Source organism: Hyperolius riggenbachi, chromosome 9 (genome assembly GCF_040937935.1).
Source record: "Hyperolius riggenbachi isolate aHypRig1 chromosome 9, aHypRig1.pri, whole genome shotgun sequence".
Taxonomy (NCBI): domain Eukaryota; kingdom Metazoa; phylum Chordata; class Amphibia; order Anura; family Hyperoliidae; genus Hyperolius; species Hyperolius riggenbachi.
In genome coordinates this window covers 299,068,642-299,086,052 of record NC_090654.1, presented here as the reverse complement: position 1 = coordinate 299,086,052, position 17,411 = coordinate 299,068,642, and the positions used below count along the sequence as shown (strand labels likewise).

The window sequence follows — 17,411 nt, the reverse complement described above, 5'->3', positions numbered from 1 at the left end:
GTATCATCTTTGCTTAGTGCACCAGTAAGCCTGACAGCACCACACCCACAGCTCTCCTGCAGTCTATTCACAGTTGCTCAGAAGAGCTAATTAGACAGGTTTATCTGCCGAAACAAATGGAGTTCACAAAGTGAATTTCTTCAGTAACTATATGTGAAATAAAGACTGCACACTTATTGAGCTTGATTCATCAAACTGCAGTGAATATCCTGAGCACACACAGCGTAGGTTATTACCGCACACACAGCATGGGTTATTACTGCACACACACAGCATGGGTTATTACTGCACACACAGCATGGGTTATTACCGCACACACACAGCATGGGTTATTACCGCACACACACAGTATGGGTTATTACTACACACACACAGCATGGGTTATTACCGCACACACACAGCATGGGTTATTACCGCACACACACAGCATGGGTTATTACTGCACACACACAGCATGGGTTATTACTGCACATACAGCATGGGTTATTACCGCACACACACAGTATGGGTTATTACCGCACACACACAGCATGGGTTATTACCGCACATACAGCATGGGTTATTACCACACACACAGCATGGGTTATTACCGCACACACACAGCATGGGTTATTACCGCACACACAGCATGGGTTATTACCGCACACACACAGCATGGGTTATTACCGCACACACACAGCATGGGTTATTACTGCACACACAGCATGGGTTATTACTGCACACACAGCATAGGTTATTACCGCACACACACAGCATGGGTTATTACTGCACACACAGCATAAGTTATTACCGCACACACACAGCATGGGTTATTACCGCACACACACAGCATGGGTTATTACTGCACACACAGCATGGGTTATTACCGCACACACACAGCATGGGTTATTACCGCACACACAGCATGGGTTATTACCGCACACACAGCATGGGTTATTACTGCACACACAGCATGGGTTATTACCGCACACGCAGCGTAGGTTATTACCGCACACACAGCATGGGTTATTACCGCACACACAGCGTAGGTTATTACTGCACACACAGCATGGGTTATTACTGCACACACAGCATGGGTTATTACTGCACACACAGCATGGGTTATTACCACACAAACACAGCATGGGTTATTACCGCACACGCAGCGTAGGTTATTACCGCACACACAGCATGGGTTATTACCGCACACACAGCGTAGGTTATTACTGCACACACAGCATGGGTTTTTACTGCACACACAGCATGGGTTATTACTGCACACACAGCATGGGTTATTACCACACAAACACAGCATGGGTTATTACTGCACACACAGCATGGGTTATTACCGCACACACACAGCATGGGTTATTACCGCACACACAGCATGGGTTATTACCGCACACACAGCATGGGTTATTACTGCACACACAGCATGGGTTATTACCGCACACACACAGCATGGGTTATTACTGCACACACAGCATGGGTTATTACTGCACACACAGCATGGGTTATTACCGCACACACACAGCATGGGTTATTACCGCACACACAGCATGGGTTATTACCACACAAACACAGCATGGGTTATTACCGCACACACAGCATGGGTTATTACCGCACACACAGCGTAGGTTATTACCACACAAACACAGCATGGGTTATTACCGCACACACAGCATGGGTTATTACCGCACACACAGCATGGGTTATTACCGCACACACAGCATGGGTTATTACCGCACACACAGCATGGGTTATTACCGCACTCACACAGCATGGGTTATTACTGCACACACAGCATGGGTTATTACCGCACACACAGCATGGGTTATTACCGCACACTCACAGCATGGGTTATTACCGCACACACACAGCATGGGTTATTACTACACACACACAGCATGGGTTATTACTGCACACACAGCATGGGTTATTACCGCACACACAGCATGGGTTATTACCGCACACACAGCATGGGTTATTACCGCACACACAGCATGGGTTATTACCGCACTCACACAGCATGGGTTATTACTGCACACACAGCATGGGTTATTACCGCACACACAGCATGGGTTATTACCGCACACACACAGCATGGGTTATTACCGCACACACACAGCATGGGTTATTACTACACACACACAGCGTAGGTTATTACCGCACACACAGCATGGGTTATTACCGCACACACAGCATGGGTTATTACCGCACACACAGCATGGGTTATTACCGCACACACAGCATGGGTTATTACCGCACACACAGCGTGGGTTATTACCGCACACACACAGCTTGGGTTATTACCGCACATACAGCATGGGTTATTACCACACACACAGCATGGGTTATTACCGCACACACAGCATGGGTAATTACCGCACACACAGCATGGGTTATTACCGGACACACACAGCATGGGTTATTACCGCACACACAGCATGGGTTATTACCGCACACACAGCATGTGTTATTACCGCACACACAGCATGGGATATTACCGCACACACACAGCATGGGTTATTACCGCACACACACAGCATGGGTTATTACCGCACACACAGCATGGGTTATTACCGCACACACAGCATGGGTTATTACCGCACACACAGCATGGGTTATTACCGCACACACAGCATGGGTTATTACTGCACACACACAGCATGGGTTATTACCGCACACACAGCATGGGTTATTACTGCACACACACAGCATGGGTTATTACCGCACACACAGCATGGGTTATTACTGCACACACACAGCATGGGTTATTACCGCACACACAGCATGGGTTATTACCGCACACACAGCATGGGTTATTACCGCACACACACAGCATGGGTTATTACCGCGCACACACAGCATGGGTTATTACCGCACACACAGCATGGGTTATTACCGCACACACAGCATGGGTTATTACTGTGCACACAGCATGGGTTATTACCGCACACACAGCATGGGTTATTACCGCGCACACAGCATGGGTTATTACCGCACACACAGCATGGGTTATTACTGCACACACACAGCATGGGTTATTACTGCACACACACAGCATGGGTTATTACTGCACACACACAGCATGGGTTATTACCGCACACACACAGCATGGGTTATTACCGCACACACACAGCGTAGTACAGTACGTCATTGTTACTATTCCGCTACAAAACAACGTTATCTGAGCTCCAAGATATGTCTTATGTGTAAAATGTTTTGTACTGTTTCAACTTCTCTTAATAAAAATGTATTGTTGGAAAAATAAAACTCACTGAAGCACAAACTCTTCTCTCTCTACAGATTCATCTTCCAATTACATCCGGCAGCTCGAGACTAAAGTCAGACTTCTGGAGGATGATAATAAGCTTCTGTCACAGGTAAGGGGTAATAAGCTTCTGTCGCAGGTAAGGGGGTAATAAGCTTCTGTCGCAGGTAAGGGGTAACAAGCTTCTGTCGCAGGTAAGGGGGTAATAAGCTTCTGTTGCAGGTAAGGGGGTAATAAGCTTCTGTCGCAGGTAAGGGGTAATAAGCTTCTGTCGCAGGTAAGGGGTAACAAGCTTCTGTCGCAGGTAAGGGGTAACAAGCTTCTGTCGCAGGTAAGGGGGTAATAAGCTTCTGTTGCAGGTAAGGGGGTAATAAGCTTCTGTCGCAGGTAAGGGGTAATAAGCTTCTGTCGCAGGTAAGGGGTAATAAGCTTCTGTCGCAGGTAAGGGGGTAATAAGCTTCTGTCGCAGGTAAGGGGTAACAAGCTTCTGTCGCAGGTAAGGGGGTAATAAGCTTCTGTCGCAGGTAAGGGGTAATAAGCTTCTGTCGCAGGTAAGGGGTAATAAGCTTCTGTCGCAGGTAAAGGGTAATAAGCTTCTGTCGCAGGTAAGGGGGTAATAAGCTTCTGTCGCAGGTAAGGGGTAACAAGCTTCTGTCGCAGGTAAGGGGTAATAAGCTTCTGTCGCAGGTAAGGGGTAACAAGCTTCTGTCGCAGGTAAGGGGTAACAAGCTTCTGTCGCAGGTAAGGGGGTAATAAGCTTCTGTTGCAGGTAAGGGGTAACAAGCTTCTGTCGCAGGTAAGGGGGTAATAAGCTTCTGTTGCAGGTAAGGGGGTAATAAGCTTCTGTCGCAGGTAAGGGGTAATAAGCTTCTGTCGCAGGTAAGGGGTAACAAGCTTCTGTCGCAGGTAAGGGGTAACAAGCTTCTGTCGCAGGTAAGGGGGTAATAAGCTTCTGTCGCAGGTAAGGGGGTAATAAGCTTCTGTCGCAGGTAAGGGGTAATAAGCTTCTGTCGCAGGTAAGGGGTAATAAGCTTCTGTCGCAGGTAAGGGGTAATAAGCTTCTGTCGCAGGTAAGGGGTAATAAGCTTCTGTCGCAGGTAAGGGGTAATAAGCTTCTGTCGCAGGTAAGGGGTAATAAGCTTCTGTCGCAGGTAAGGGGGTAATAAGCTTCTGTCGCAGGTAAGGGGTAACAAGCTTCTGTCGCAGGTAAGGGGTAATAAGCTTCTGTCGCAGGTAAGGGGTAACAAGCTTCTGTCGCAGGTAAGGGGTAACAAGCTTCTGTCGCAGGTAAGGGGGTAATAAGCTTCTGTTGCAGGTAAGGGGGTAATAAGCTTCTGTCGCAGGTAAGGGGTAATAAGCTTCTGTCGCAGGTAAGGGGTAACAAGCTTCTGTCGCAGGTAAGGGGTAACAAGCTTCTGTCGCAGGTAAGGGGGTAATAAGCTTCTGTTGCAGGTAAGGGGGTAATAAGCTTCTGTCGCAGGTAAGGGGTAATAAGCTTCTGTCGCAGGTAAGGGGTAATAAGCTTCTGTCGCAAGTAAGGGGGTAATAAGCTTCTGTCGCAGGTAAGGGGTAACAAGCTTCTGTCGCAGGTAAGGGGTAACAAGCTTCTGTCGCAGGTAAGGGGTAACAAGCTTCTGTCGCAGGTAAGGGGGTAATAAGCTTCTGTCGCAGGTAAGGGTAATAAGCTTCTGTCGCAGGTAAGGGGTAATAAGCTTCTGTTGCAGGTAAGGGGTAATAAGCTTCTGTCGCAGGTAAGGGGTAATAAGCTTCTGTCACAGGTAAGGGGGTAATAAGCTTCTGTCGCAGGTAAGGGGTAACAAGCTTCTGTCGCAGGTAAGGGGTAACAAGCTTCTGTCGCAGGTAAGGGGTAATAAGCTTCTGTCGCAAGTAAGGGGTAATAAGCTTCTGTCGCAGGTAAGGGGGTAATAAGCTTCTGTCGCAGGTAAGGGGGTAATAAGCTTCTGTTGCAGGTAAGGGGTAATAAGCTTCTGTCACAGGTATGGGGTAATAAGCTTCTGTCGCAGGTAAGGGGTAACAACCTTCTGTTGCAGGTAAGGGGTAATAAGCTTCTGTCGCAGGTAAGGGGTAATAAGCTTCTGTCACAGGTAAGGGGTAATAAGCTTCTGTCGCAGGTAAGGGGTAACAACCTTCTGTCGCAGGTAAGGGGGTAATATGCTTCTGTCGCAGGTAAGGGGTAATAAGCTTCTGTCACAGGTATGGGGTAATAAGCTTCTGTCACAGGTAAGGGGTAATAAGCTTCTGTCGCAGGTAAGGGGTAACAAGATTCTGTCGCAGGTAAGGGGTAATAAGCTTCTGTCACAGGTAAGGGGTAACAAGATTCTATCACAGGTAAGGGGTAATAAGCTTCTGTCGCAGGTAAGGGTTAATAAGCTTCTGTCGCAGGTAAGGGGTAATAAGCTTCTGTCACAGGTAAGGGTTAATAAGCTTCTGTCGCAGGTAAGGGATAACAAGCTTCTGTCGCAGGTAAGGGGTAACAAGCTTCTGTCGAAGGTAAGGGGGTAATAAGCTTCTGTCGCAGGTAAGGGGGTAATAAGCTGCTGTCGCAGGTAAGGGGTAATAAGCTTCTGTCGCGGGTAAGGGGGTAATAAGCTTCTGTCGCAGGTAAGGGGGTAATAAGCTTCTGTCGCAGGTAAGGGGGTAATAAGCTTCTGTCGCAGGTAAGGGGGTAATAAGCTTCTGTCACAGGTAAGGGGTAACAAGCTTCTGTCGCAGGTAAGGGGGTAATAAGCTTCTGTCGCACTTAAGGGGGTAATAAGCTTCTGTCGCAGGTAAGGGGGTAATAAGCTTCTGTCGCACTTAAGGGGGTAATAAGCTTCTGTCGCAGGTAAGGGGGTAATAAGCTTCTGTCGCAGGTAAGGGGGTAATAAGCTGCTGTCGCAGGTAAGGGGTAATAAGCTTCTGTCGCGGGTAAGGGGTAACAAGCTTCTGTCGCAGGTAAGGGGTAACAACCTTCTGTCGCAGGTAAGGGGTAATAAGCTTCTGTCGCAGGTAAGGGGGTAATAAGCTTCTGTCGCGGGTAAGGGGTAACAAGGTTCTGTCGCAGGTAAGGGGGTAATAAGCTTCTGTCGCAGGTAAGGGGTAATAAGCTTCTGTCGCACTTAAGGGGGTAATAAGCTTCTGTCGCGGGTAAGGGGGTAATAAGCTTCTGTCGCAGGTAAGGGGGTAATAAGCTTCTGTCGCAGGTAAGGGGGTAATAAGCTTCTGTCGCAGGTAAGGGGGTAATAAGCTGCTGTCGCAGGTAAGGGGTAATAAGCTGCTGTCGCAGGTAAGGGGGTAATAAGCTTCTGTCGCAGGTAAGGTGTAATAAGCTGCTGTCGCAGGTAAGGGGGTAATAAGCTTCTGTCGCAGGTAAGGGGGTAATAAGCTTCTGTCGCAGGTAAGGGGGTAATAAGCTTCTGTCGCAGGTAAGGGTTAATAAGCTTCTGTTGCAGGTAAGGGGTAATAAGCTTCTGTCACAAGTAAGGGTTAATAAGCTTCTGTCGCAGGTAAGGGGTAATAAGCTTCTGTCGCAGGTAAGGGGTAATAAGCTTCTGTCGCAGGTAAGGGGTAACAAGCTTCTGTCGCAGGTAAGGGGTAATAAGCTTCTGTCGCAGGTAAGGGGTAATAAGCTTCTGTCGCAGGTAAGGGGGTAATAAGCTTCTGTCGCAGGTAAGGGGGTAATAAGCTGCTGTCGCAGGTAAGGGGGTAATAAGCTTCTGTCGCAGGTAAGGGGTAATAAGCTGCTGTCGCAGGTAAGGGGTAATAAGCTTCTGTCGCGGGTAAGGGGTAACAAGCTTCTGTCGCAGGTAAGGGGTAATAAGCTGCTGTCGCAGGTAAGGGGTAATAAGCTTCTGTCGCGGGTAAGGGGGGATTCGGGTGGGAAATGTCGGAACGCTTCTGGCCGGCGCAGATAATCGCTTGGGTGTAGTTATACGGATTATGTTAATTAAACCCGTGGAAATTGATTTCTCTCTGTGTCTGATCTCATTTCTTAGCAAAGATAATTTCCTGATAACGGCCCTGTAATCACCGGAATAATCACGTGTAATTGGCGATTTATTCCGGAGATCTTGTCTGGGAACCTGAGAGAAGGTTGCTGGTGCTGCTGCTGGTCGATATTATTTTCTGCTGGGATATTGTACTTCTTGTTTTATGGGTAATGAGAGCGCTGATGCAGCTCAGTAGAGTTCAGAGAATTGGTTGTCTTGAAGGACCTTGCAGGCTGTTGTGGCTTTTACAGCCAGCCGGGCACTAGGGGGCGTGCATCATCCTGCTACAGCCAGCCGGGCACTAGGGGGCGTGCATCATCCTGCTACAGCCAGCCAGGCACTAGGGGGCGTGCATCATCCTGCTACAGCCAGCCGGGCACTAGGGGGCGTGCATCATCCTGCTGCAGCCAGCCAGGCACTAGGGGGCGTACAGCCATCTGTTACAGCCAGCTGAGCACTAGGGGGCGTGCATCATCCTGTTACAGCCAGCCAGGCACTAGGGGGTGTGCATCATCCTGCTACAGCCAGCCAGGCACTAGGGGGCGTGCATCATCCTGCTACAGCCAGCCGGGCACTAGGGGGCGTACAGCCATCTGTTACAGCCAGCTGAGCACTAGGGGGCGTGCATCATCCTGCTACAGCCAGCTGAGCACTATGGGGCGTGCATCATCCTGTTACAGCCAGCCAGGCACTAGGGGGTTTGCATCATCCTGCTACAGCCAGCCAGGCACTAGGGGGCGTGCATCATCCTGCTACAGCCAGCCGGGCACTAGGGGGCGTACAGCCATCTGTTACAGCCAGCTGAGCACTATGGGCGTGCATCATCCTGCTACAGCCAGCCGGGCACTAGGGGGCGTGCATCATCCTGCTACAGCCAGCCAGGCACTAGGGGGTGTACAGCCATCTGTTACAGCCAGCCGGGCACTAGGGGGCGTGCATCATCCTGCTACAGCCAGCCGGGCACTAGGGGGCGTGCATAATCCTGTTACAGCCAGCCAGGCACTAGGGGGCGTGCATCATCCTGTTACAGCCAGCCAGGCACTAGGGGGTGTGCATCATCCTGCTACAGCCAGCCAGGCACTAGGGGGCGTGCATCATCCTGCTACAGCCAGCCGGGCACTAGGGGGCGTACAGCCATCTGTTACAGCCAGCTGAGCACTAGGGGGCGTGCATCATCCTGTTACAGCCAGCTGAGCACTAGGGGGCGTGCATCATCCTGTTACAGCCAGCTGAGCACTAGGGGGCGTGCATCATCCTGCTACAGCCAGCCAGGCACTAGGGGGCGTGCATCATCCTGCTACAGCCAGCCGGGCACTAGGGGGCGTACAGCCATCTGTTACAGCCAGCTGAGCACTAGGGGGCGTGCATCATCCTGTTACAGCCAGCTGAGCACTAGGGGGCGTGCATCATCCTGTTACAGCCAGCTGAGCACTAGGGGGCGTGCATCATCCTGTTACAGCCAGCTGAGCACTAGGGGGCGTGCATCATCCTGCTACACTCCAGCCAGGCACTAGGGGGCGTGCATCATCCTGCTACAGCCAGCCGGGCACTAGGGGGCGTAAAGCCATCTGTTACAGCCAGCTGAGCACTATGGGGCATGCATCATCCTGCTACAGCCAGCTGAGCACTATGGGGCGTGCATCATCCTGCTACAGCCAGCCAGGCACTAGGGGGTGTGCATCATCCTGCTACAGCCAGCCAGGCACTAGGGGGCGTGCATCATCCTATTACAGCCAGCTGGGCACTAGGGGGCGTGCATCATTCTGCTACAGCCAGCCGGGCACTAGGGGGCGTACAGCCATCTGTTACAGCCAGCTGAGCACTAGGGGGCGTGCATCATCCTGTTACAGCCAGCTGAGCACTAGGTGGCGTGCATCATCCTGTTACAGCCAGCCGGGCACTAGGGGGCGTGCATCATCCTGCTGCAGCCAGCCAGGCACTAGGGGGCGTACAGCCATCTGTTACAGCCAGCTGAGCACTAGGGGGCGTGCATCATCCTGTTACAGCCAGCCAGGCACTAGGGGGCGTGCATCATCCTGCTACAGCCAGCCAGGCACTAGGGGGCGTGCATCATCCTGCTACAGCCAGCCGGGCACTAGGGGGCGTACAGCCATCTGTTACAGCCAGCTGAGCACTAGGGGGCGTGCATCATCCTGCTACAGCCAGCTGAGCACTATGGGGCGTGCATCATCCTGCTACAGCCAGCCAGGCACTAGGGGGCGTGCATCATCCTGCTACAGCCAGCCGGGCACTAGGGGGCGTACAGCCATCTGTTACAGCCAGCTGAGCACTAGGGGGCGTGCATCATCCTGTTACAGCCAGCTGAGCACTAGGGGGCGTGCATCATCCTGTTACAGCCAGCTGAGCACTAGGGGGCGTGCATCATCCTGCTACAGCCAGCCAGGCACTAGGGGGCGTGCATCATCCTGCTACAGCCAGCCGGGCACTAGGGGGCGTACAGCCATCTGTTACAGCCAGCTGAGCACTAGGGGGCGTGCATCATCCTGTTACAGCCAGCTGAGCACTAGGGGGCGTGCATCATCCTGTTACAGCCAGCTGAGCACTAGGGGGCGTGCATCATCCTGCTACACTCCAGCCAGGCACTAGGGGGCGTGCATCATCCTGCTACAGCCAGCCAGGCACTAGGGGGTGTACAGCCATCTGTTACAGCCAGCTGAGCACTATGGGGCGTGCATCATCCTGCTACAGCCAGCCAGGCACTAGGGGGCGTGCATCATCCTGCTACAGCCAGCCGGGCACTAGGGGGCGTGCATCATCCTGTTGCAGCCAGCCAGGCACTAGGGGGTGTGCATCATCCTGCTGCAGCCAGCCAGGCACTAGGGGGCGTACAGCCATCTGTTACAGCCAGCCGGGCACTAGGGGGCGTGCATCATCCTGCTACAGCCAGCCGGGCACTAGGGGGCGTGCATCATCCTGCTACAGCCAGCTGAGCACTAGGGGGCGTGCATCATCCTGTTACAGCCAGCCAGGCACTAGGGGGCGTGCATCATCCTGCTACAGCCAGCCGGGCACTAGGGGGCATGCATCATCCTGCTACAGCCAGCCGGGCACTAGGGGGCGTGCATCATCCTGCTACAGCCAGCCAGGCACTAGGGGGCGTGCATCATCCTGCTACAGCCAGCCGGGCACTAGGGGGCGTGCATCATCCTGCTACAGCCAGCCAGGCACTAGGGGGCGTGCATCATCCTGCTACAGCCAGCCAGGCACTGGGGGGCGTGCATCATCCTGCTACAGCCAGCCGGGCACTAGGGGGCGTGCATCATCCTGCTACAGCCAGCCGGGCACTAGGGGGTGTGCATCATCCTGCTACAGCCAGCCGGGCACTAGGAGGCGTGCATCATCCTGCTACAGCCAGCCAGGCACTAGGGGGCGTGCATCATCCTGCTACAGCCAGCCAGGCACTAGGGGGCGTGCATCATCCTGCTACAGCCAGCCGGGCACTAGGGGGCGTGCATCATCCTGTTACAGCCAGCCAGGCACTAGGGGGTGTACAGCCATCTGTTACAGCCAGCTGGGCACTAGGGGGCGTGCATCATCCTATTACAGCCAGCCGGGCACTAGGGGGCGTGCATCATCCTGCTACAGCCAGCCAGGCACTAGGGGGCGTGCATCATCCTGCTACAGCCAGCCGGGCACTAGGGGGCGTGCATCACCCTACTACAGCCAGCCAGGCACTAGGGGGCGTGCATCATCCTGCTACAGCCAGCCAGGCACTAGGGGGCGTGCATCATCCTGCTACAGCCAGCCAGGCACTAGGGGGCGTGCATCATCCTGCTACAGCCAGCCAGGCACTAGGGGGCGTGCATCATCCTGCTACAGCCAGCCAGGCACTAGGGGGCGTGCATCATCCTGCTACAGCCAGCCAGGCACTAGGGGGCGTGCATCATCCTGCTACAGCCAGCCAGGCACTAGGGGGCGTGCATCATCCTGCTACAGCCAGCCAGGCACTAGGGGGCGTGCATCATCCTGCTACAGCCAGCCGGGCACTAGGGGGCGTGCATCATCCTATTACAGCCAGCCAGGCACTAGGGAGCGTACAGCCATATATTACAGCCAGCCGGGCACTAGGGGGTGTGCATCATCCTATTATAGCCAGCTGAGCACTATGGGGCGTGCATCACCTTATTACAGCCAGCCGGGCACTCGGGGGCGTACAGCCATCTATTACAGCCAGCTGAGCACTAGGGGGCGTGCATCACCCTTTTACAGCCAGCCGGGCACTAGGGGGCGTGCATCATCCTATTACAGCCAGCCAGGCACTAGGGGGCGTGCATCATCCTATTACAGCCAGCCTGGCACTAGGGGGTGCGCATCATCCTATTACAGCCAGCCAGGCACTAGGGGGCGTGCATCATCCTGTTACAGCCAGCCAGGCACTAGGGGGTGCGCATCATCCTATTACAGCCAACCAGGCACTAGGGGGCGTGCATCATCCTATTACAGCTAGCTGGGCACTAGGGGGCATGCATCATCCTATTACAGCCAGCCAGGCACTAGGGGGCGTGCATCATCCTATTACAGCCAGCCAGGCACTAGGGGGTGTGCATCATCCTATTACAGCCAGCCGGGCACTAGGGGGCGTACATTCATCTATTACAGCCAGCCAGGCACTAGGGGGCGTGCATCATCCTATTACAGCCAGCCGGGCACTAGGGGGCGTGCATCATCCTATTACAGCCAGCTGGGCACTAGGGGGTGTACAGCCATCTGTTACAGCCAGCTGAGCACTAGGGGGCGTGCATCATCCTATTACAGCCAGCCAGGCACTAGGGGGCGTGCATCAATCTGTTACAGCCAGCTGAGCACTAGGGGCGTGCATCATCCTATTACAGCCAGCTGGGCACTAGGGGGCGTGCATCATCCTATTACAGCCAGCTGGGCACTAGGGGGCGTGCATCATCCTATTACAGCCAGCCGGGCACTAGGGGGCGTGCATCATCCTATTACAGCTAGCTGGGCACTAGGGGGCGTGCATCATCCTATTACAGCCAGCTGGGCACTAGGGGGCGTGCATCATCCTATTACAGCCAGCCGGGCACTAGGGGGCGTGCATCATCCTATTACAGCCAGCCTGGCACTAGGGGGTGTGCATCATCCTATTACAGCCAGCTGGGCACTAGGGGGCGTGCATCATCCTATTACAGCTAGCCAGGCACTAGGGGGCGTGCATCATCCTATTACAGCCAGCCAGGCACTAGGGGGCGTGCATCATCCTATTACAGCCAGCCAGGCACTAGGGGGTGTGCATCATCCTATTACAGCCAGCCGGGCACTAGGGGGCGTACATTCATCTATTACAGCCAGCCAGGCACTAGGGGGCGTGCATCATCCTATTACAGCCAGCCGGGCACTAGGGGGCGTACATTCATCTATTACAGCCAGCCAGGCACTAGGGGGCGTGCATCATCCTATTACAGCCAGCCTGGCACTAGGGGGTGTGCATCATCCTATTACAGCCAGCTGGGCACTAGGGGGCGTGCATCATCCTATTACAGCCAGCCGGGCACTAGGGGGCGTGCATCATCCTATTACAGCCAGCCAGGCACTAGGGGGCGTGCATCATCCTATTACAGCCAGCCGGGCACTAGGGGGCGTACATTCATCTATTACAGCCAGCTGGGCACTAGGGGGCGTGCATCATCCTATTACAGCCAGCCGGACACTAGGGGGCGTACATTCATCTATTACAGCCAGCTGGGCACTAGGGGGCGTGCATCATCCTATTACAGCCAGCCGGGCACTAGGGGGCGTGCATTCACCTATTATCAGTGTAATTGGTGGCAATATGTTGGTTCTGGCATGAAATGGATACCCCTGTAAAAGGTTATGCCCAAGGCGTAATACACTCACTGGATACTTCTTCACCGGGGGGTCTGGTCATGGTTAAGGCCACCTCTGGCAAGAATCTGGCACATGCCCGACATACGTGCAAAATGAGTGCCCTGGAAATGTAAGTCTGGCATGAGTCAGTGTATGCCCTGCCCCTTCCTGCCTTCCTGTGCTGCTGCCATTGGCCAGCTCTCCTCTGCCTAGTCACGTGACATTGCTGACAGGATTATTGGCCACTGGTCTTTAGTTAAAGTCCTAATTCAGGCTGGTCTGTGGAATATATCAGAATTTGCACTTCACAAAAGGTAAATAAGATGCTAATAATGTCACAACGCACTTTATGGCCATTTATACAATTGGAAGAGGGAGTGAGTAGAATCCTCACAGTGTATTGCTTCCAAGTTGTATACATTTGCATAACAAAAGGTGCATTCACTGGAAATTATTAGCATCTCATCGACCATCTCTACAAGCCATTTTTTTTTTTGCGCATGATTTGCCTGCTGCACTTGATCCCATTGGTCCAATCTGCATATATTTGCATAACATTAATATAGCATTTGCATCAAAATGATAAGAATTGGTGCTGAAAAGAGCAGTTGAGTGAAAAGTAGTGCAGGAAAGTGGTTTACAAGAGAGAAGGGAAGGATTTAGTAGTGGGGGTCAGCACACACTGTTACCAGATTGCCCTCAGTTTATCAGCACTACTGCCATGACCTGCCTGGATTATAACATGGGAAAAATTCAATCATGTATTTTCATTGGTCATGATTCCGTTATAAGACATCGACATAAAAATGTTTTCCAAAGGGAAAGGATATATTGTATCTACAGTCAGTAATGTGTGTGGATAAAGGATATATTGTATCTACAGTCAGTAATGCGTGTGGATAAAGGATATATTGTATCTACAGTCAGTAATGCGAGTGGATAAAGGATATATTGTATCTACAGTCAGTGATGTGTGTGGATAAAGGATATATTGTATCTACAGTCAGTAATGCGTGTGGATAAAGGATATATTGTATCTACAGTCAGTAATGTGTGTGGATAAAGGATATATTGTATCTACAGTCAGTGATGTGTGTGGATAAAGGATATATTGTATCTACAGTCAGTAATGCGTGTGGATAAAGGATATATTGTATCTACAGTCAGTAATGTGTGTGGATAAAGGATATATTGTATCTACAGTCAGTGATGCGTGTGGATAAAGGATATATTGTATCTGCAGTCAGTGATGTGTGTGGATAAAGGATATATTGTATCTGCGGTCAGTGATGTGTGTGGATAAAGGATATATTGTATCTACAGTCAGTGATGTGTGTGGATAAAGGATATATTGTATCTACAGTCAGTAATGTGTGTGGATAAAGGATATATTGTATCTACAGTCAGTGATGTGTGTGGATAAAGGATATATTGTATCTGCAGTCCCTAATGTGTGTGGATAAAGCATATATTGTATCTGCAGTCAGTGATGTGTGTGGATAAAGGATATATTGTATCTACAGTCAGTAATGCGTGTGGATAAAGGATATATTGTATCTACAGTCAGTGATGTGCGTGGATAAAGGATATATTGTATCTGCAGTCAGTGATGTGTGTGGATAAAGGATATATTGTATCTACAGTCAGTGATGCGTGTGGATAAAGGATATATTGTATCTGCAGTCAGTGATGTGTGTGGATAAAGGATATATTGTATCTACAGTCAGTGATGTGTGTGGATAAAGGATATATTGTATCTACAGTCAGTGATGTGTATGGATAAAGGATATATTGTATCTGCAGTCAGTGATGTGTGTGGATAAAGGATATATTGTATCTACAGTCAGTGATGTGTGTGGATAAAGGATATATTGTATCTGCGGTCAGTGATGTGTGTGGATAAAGGATATATTGTATCTACAGTCAGTGATGTGTGTGGATAAAGGATATATTGTATCTACAGTTAGTGATGTGTGTGGATAAAGGATATATTGTATCTACAGTCAGTGATGTGTGTGGATAAAGGATATATTGTATCTACAGTTAGTGATGTGTGTGGATAAAGGATATATTGTATCTGCGGTCAGTGATGTGTGTGGATAAAGGATACATTGTATCTACAGTCAGTGATGTGTGTGGATAAAGGATATATTGTATCTACAGTCAGTAATGTGTGTGGATAAAGGATATATTGTATCTACAGTCAGTGATGTGTGTGGATAAAGGATATATTGTATCTGCAGTCCCTAATGTGTGTGGATAAAGCATATATTGTATCTGCAGTCAGTGATGTGTGTGGATAAAGGATATATTGTATCTACAGTCAGTAATGCGTGTGGATAAAGGATATATTGTATCTACAGTCAGTGATGTGCGTGGATAAAGGATATATTGTATCTGCAGTCAGTGATGTGTGTGGATAAAGGATATATTGTATCTGCAGTCAGTGATGTGTGTGGATAAAGGATATATTGTATCTACAGTCAGTAATGTGTGTGGATAAAGGATATATTGTATCTGCAGTCCCTAATGTGTGTGGATAAAGCATATATTGTATCTACAGTCAGTGATGTGTGTGGATAAAGGATATATTGTATCTACAGTCAGTAATGCGTGTGGATAAAGGATATATTGGGCCTGATTCACAAAGCGGTGCTAACAGTTAGCACCCTGGTGAAAAGCCCTTTATCATGCCTAAACTCAGTTTAGGCATGATAAGTTTAGGTGTGATAAGTTTAGGCATGATAAGTTTAGGTGTGATAAGTTTAGGTGTGATAAGTTTAGGTGTGATAAGTTTAGGTGTGATAAGTTTAAGCACCAACTGCGTTAGCACCGCAGTGCACAGCTGATCAAAAGTTTTACGCTAGCAAAGTCTGGTGCACTTCGTATAAAGTTTAATGGTGCTGCTTTGCGTGCAGGACTTTGCAAGCGATCTAAACTTATCTAAACTTAGCATGCCTAAACTTATCACACCTAAACTTATCATGCCTAAACTTATCACACCTAAACTGGCTTTTCACCAGCATGGTGCAATGGTTATCATGCCTAAAGTCTCTAACTGGGTTAGCACCGCTTTGTGAATTGAGCCCATTGGGCCTGATTCACAAAGCGGTGCTAACAGTTAGCACGCTGGTGAAAAGCCCTTTATCATGCCTAAACTCAGTTTAGGCATGATAAGTTTAAGCACCAACTGGGTTAGCACCGCAGTGCACAGCTGGTCAAAAGTTGTGCGCTAGCAAAGTCTGGTGCACTTCGCATAGAGTTTAATGGCGCTGCTTTGCGTGCGGGACTTTGCTTGCGATCTAAACTTATCTAAACTTAGCATGCCTAAACTTATCACACCTAAACTTATCACGCCTAAACTTATCACGCCTAAACTGGCTTTTCACCAGGGTGGTGCAATGGTTATCATGCCTAAAGTCTCTAACTGGGTTAGCACCGCTTTGTGAATCGAGCCCATTGTATCTACAGTCAGTGATGTGTGTGGATAAAGGATATATTGTATCTACAGTCAGTGATGTGTGTGGATAAAGGATATATTGTATCTACAGTCAGTGATGTGTGTGGATAAAGGATATATTGTATCTGCAGTCAGTGATGTGTGTGGATAAAGGATATATTGGGCTCGATTCACAAAGCGGTGCTAACCCAGTTAGAGACTTTAGGGGCTTGATTCACAAAGCGGTGCTAACAGTTAGCACCCTGGTGAAAAGCCCTTTATCATGCCTAAACTCAGTTTAGGCATGATAAGTTTAGGAGTGATAAGTTTAGGTGTGATAAGTTTAGGCATGATAAGTTTAGGTGTGATAAGTTTAGGCATGCTAAGTTTAAGCGCCAACTGCGTTAGCACCGCAGTGCACAGCTGATCAAAAGTTTTACGCTAGCAAAGACTGGTGCACTTTGTATAAAGTTTAATGGCGCTGCTTTGCGTGCGGGACTTTGCAAGCGATCTAAACTTATCTAAACTTAGCATGCCTAAACTTATCACACCTAAACTTATCACACCTAAACTTATCACGCCTAAACTGGCTTTTCACCAGCATGGTGCAATGGTTATCATGCCTAAAGTCTTTTAGGCATGCTAACTGGGTTAGCACCGCTTTGTGAATCGAGCCCTAGGCGTGATAACCATTGCACCACGCTGGTGAAAAGCCAGTTTAGGCGTGATAAGTTTAGGTGTGATAAGTTTAGGTGTGATAAGTTTAGGCATGCTAAGTTTAGATAAGTGTAGATAGCGTGCAAAGTCCCGCACGCAAAGCCGCGCCATTAAACTCTATGCGAAGTGCACCAGACTTTGCCAGCGCAAAACTTTTGATCAGCTGTGCATT

The 17,411-nt window shown here is 50.1% G+C and overlaps 1 protein-coding gene across 1 annotated transcript in view; it reads left to right on the top strand.

Moving 5' to 3' along the window:
- CCDC85C (coiled-coil domain containing 85C) overlaps window positions 1–17,411 on the top strand; it is a 291,835-nt gene that overhangs the window by 171,748 nt on the left and 102,676 nt on the right. The window contains exon 2 of the mRNA XM_068254794.1: window positions 3,289–3,365. Within this exon, the coding sequence (XP_068110895.1) occupies window positions 3,289–3,365 (77 nt within the window). The remainder of the gene's footprint in view (window positions 1–3,288; window positions 3,366–17,411) is intronic.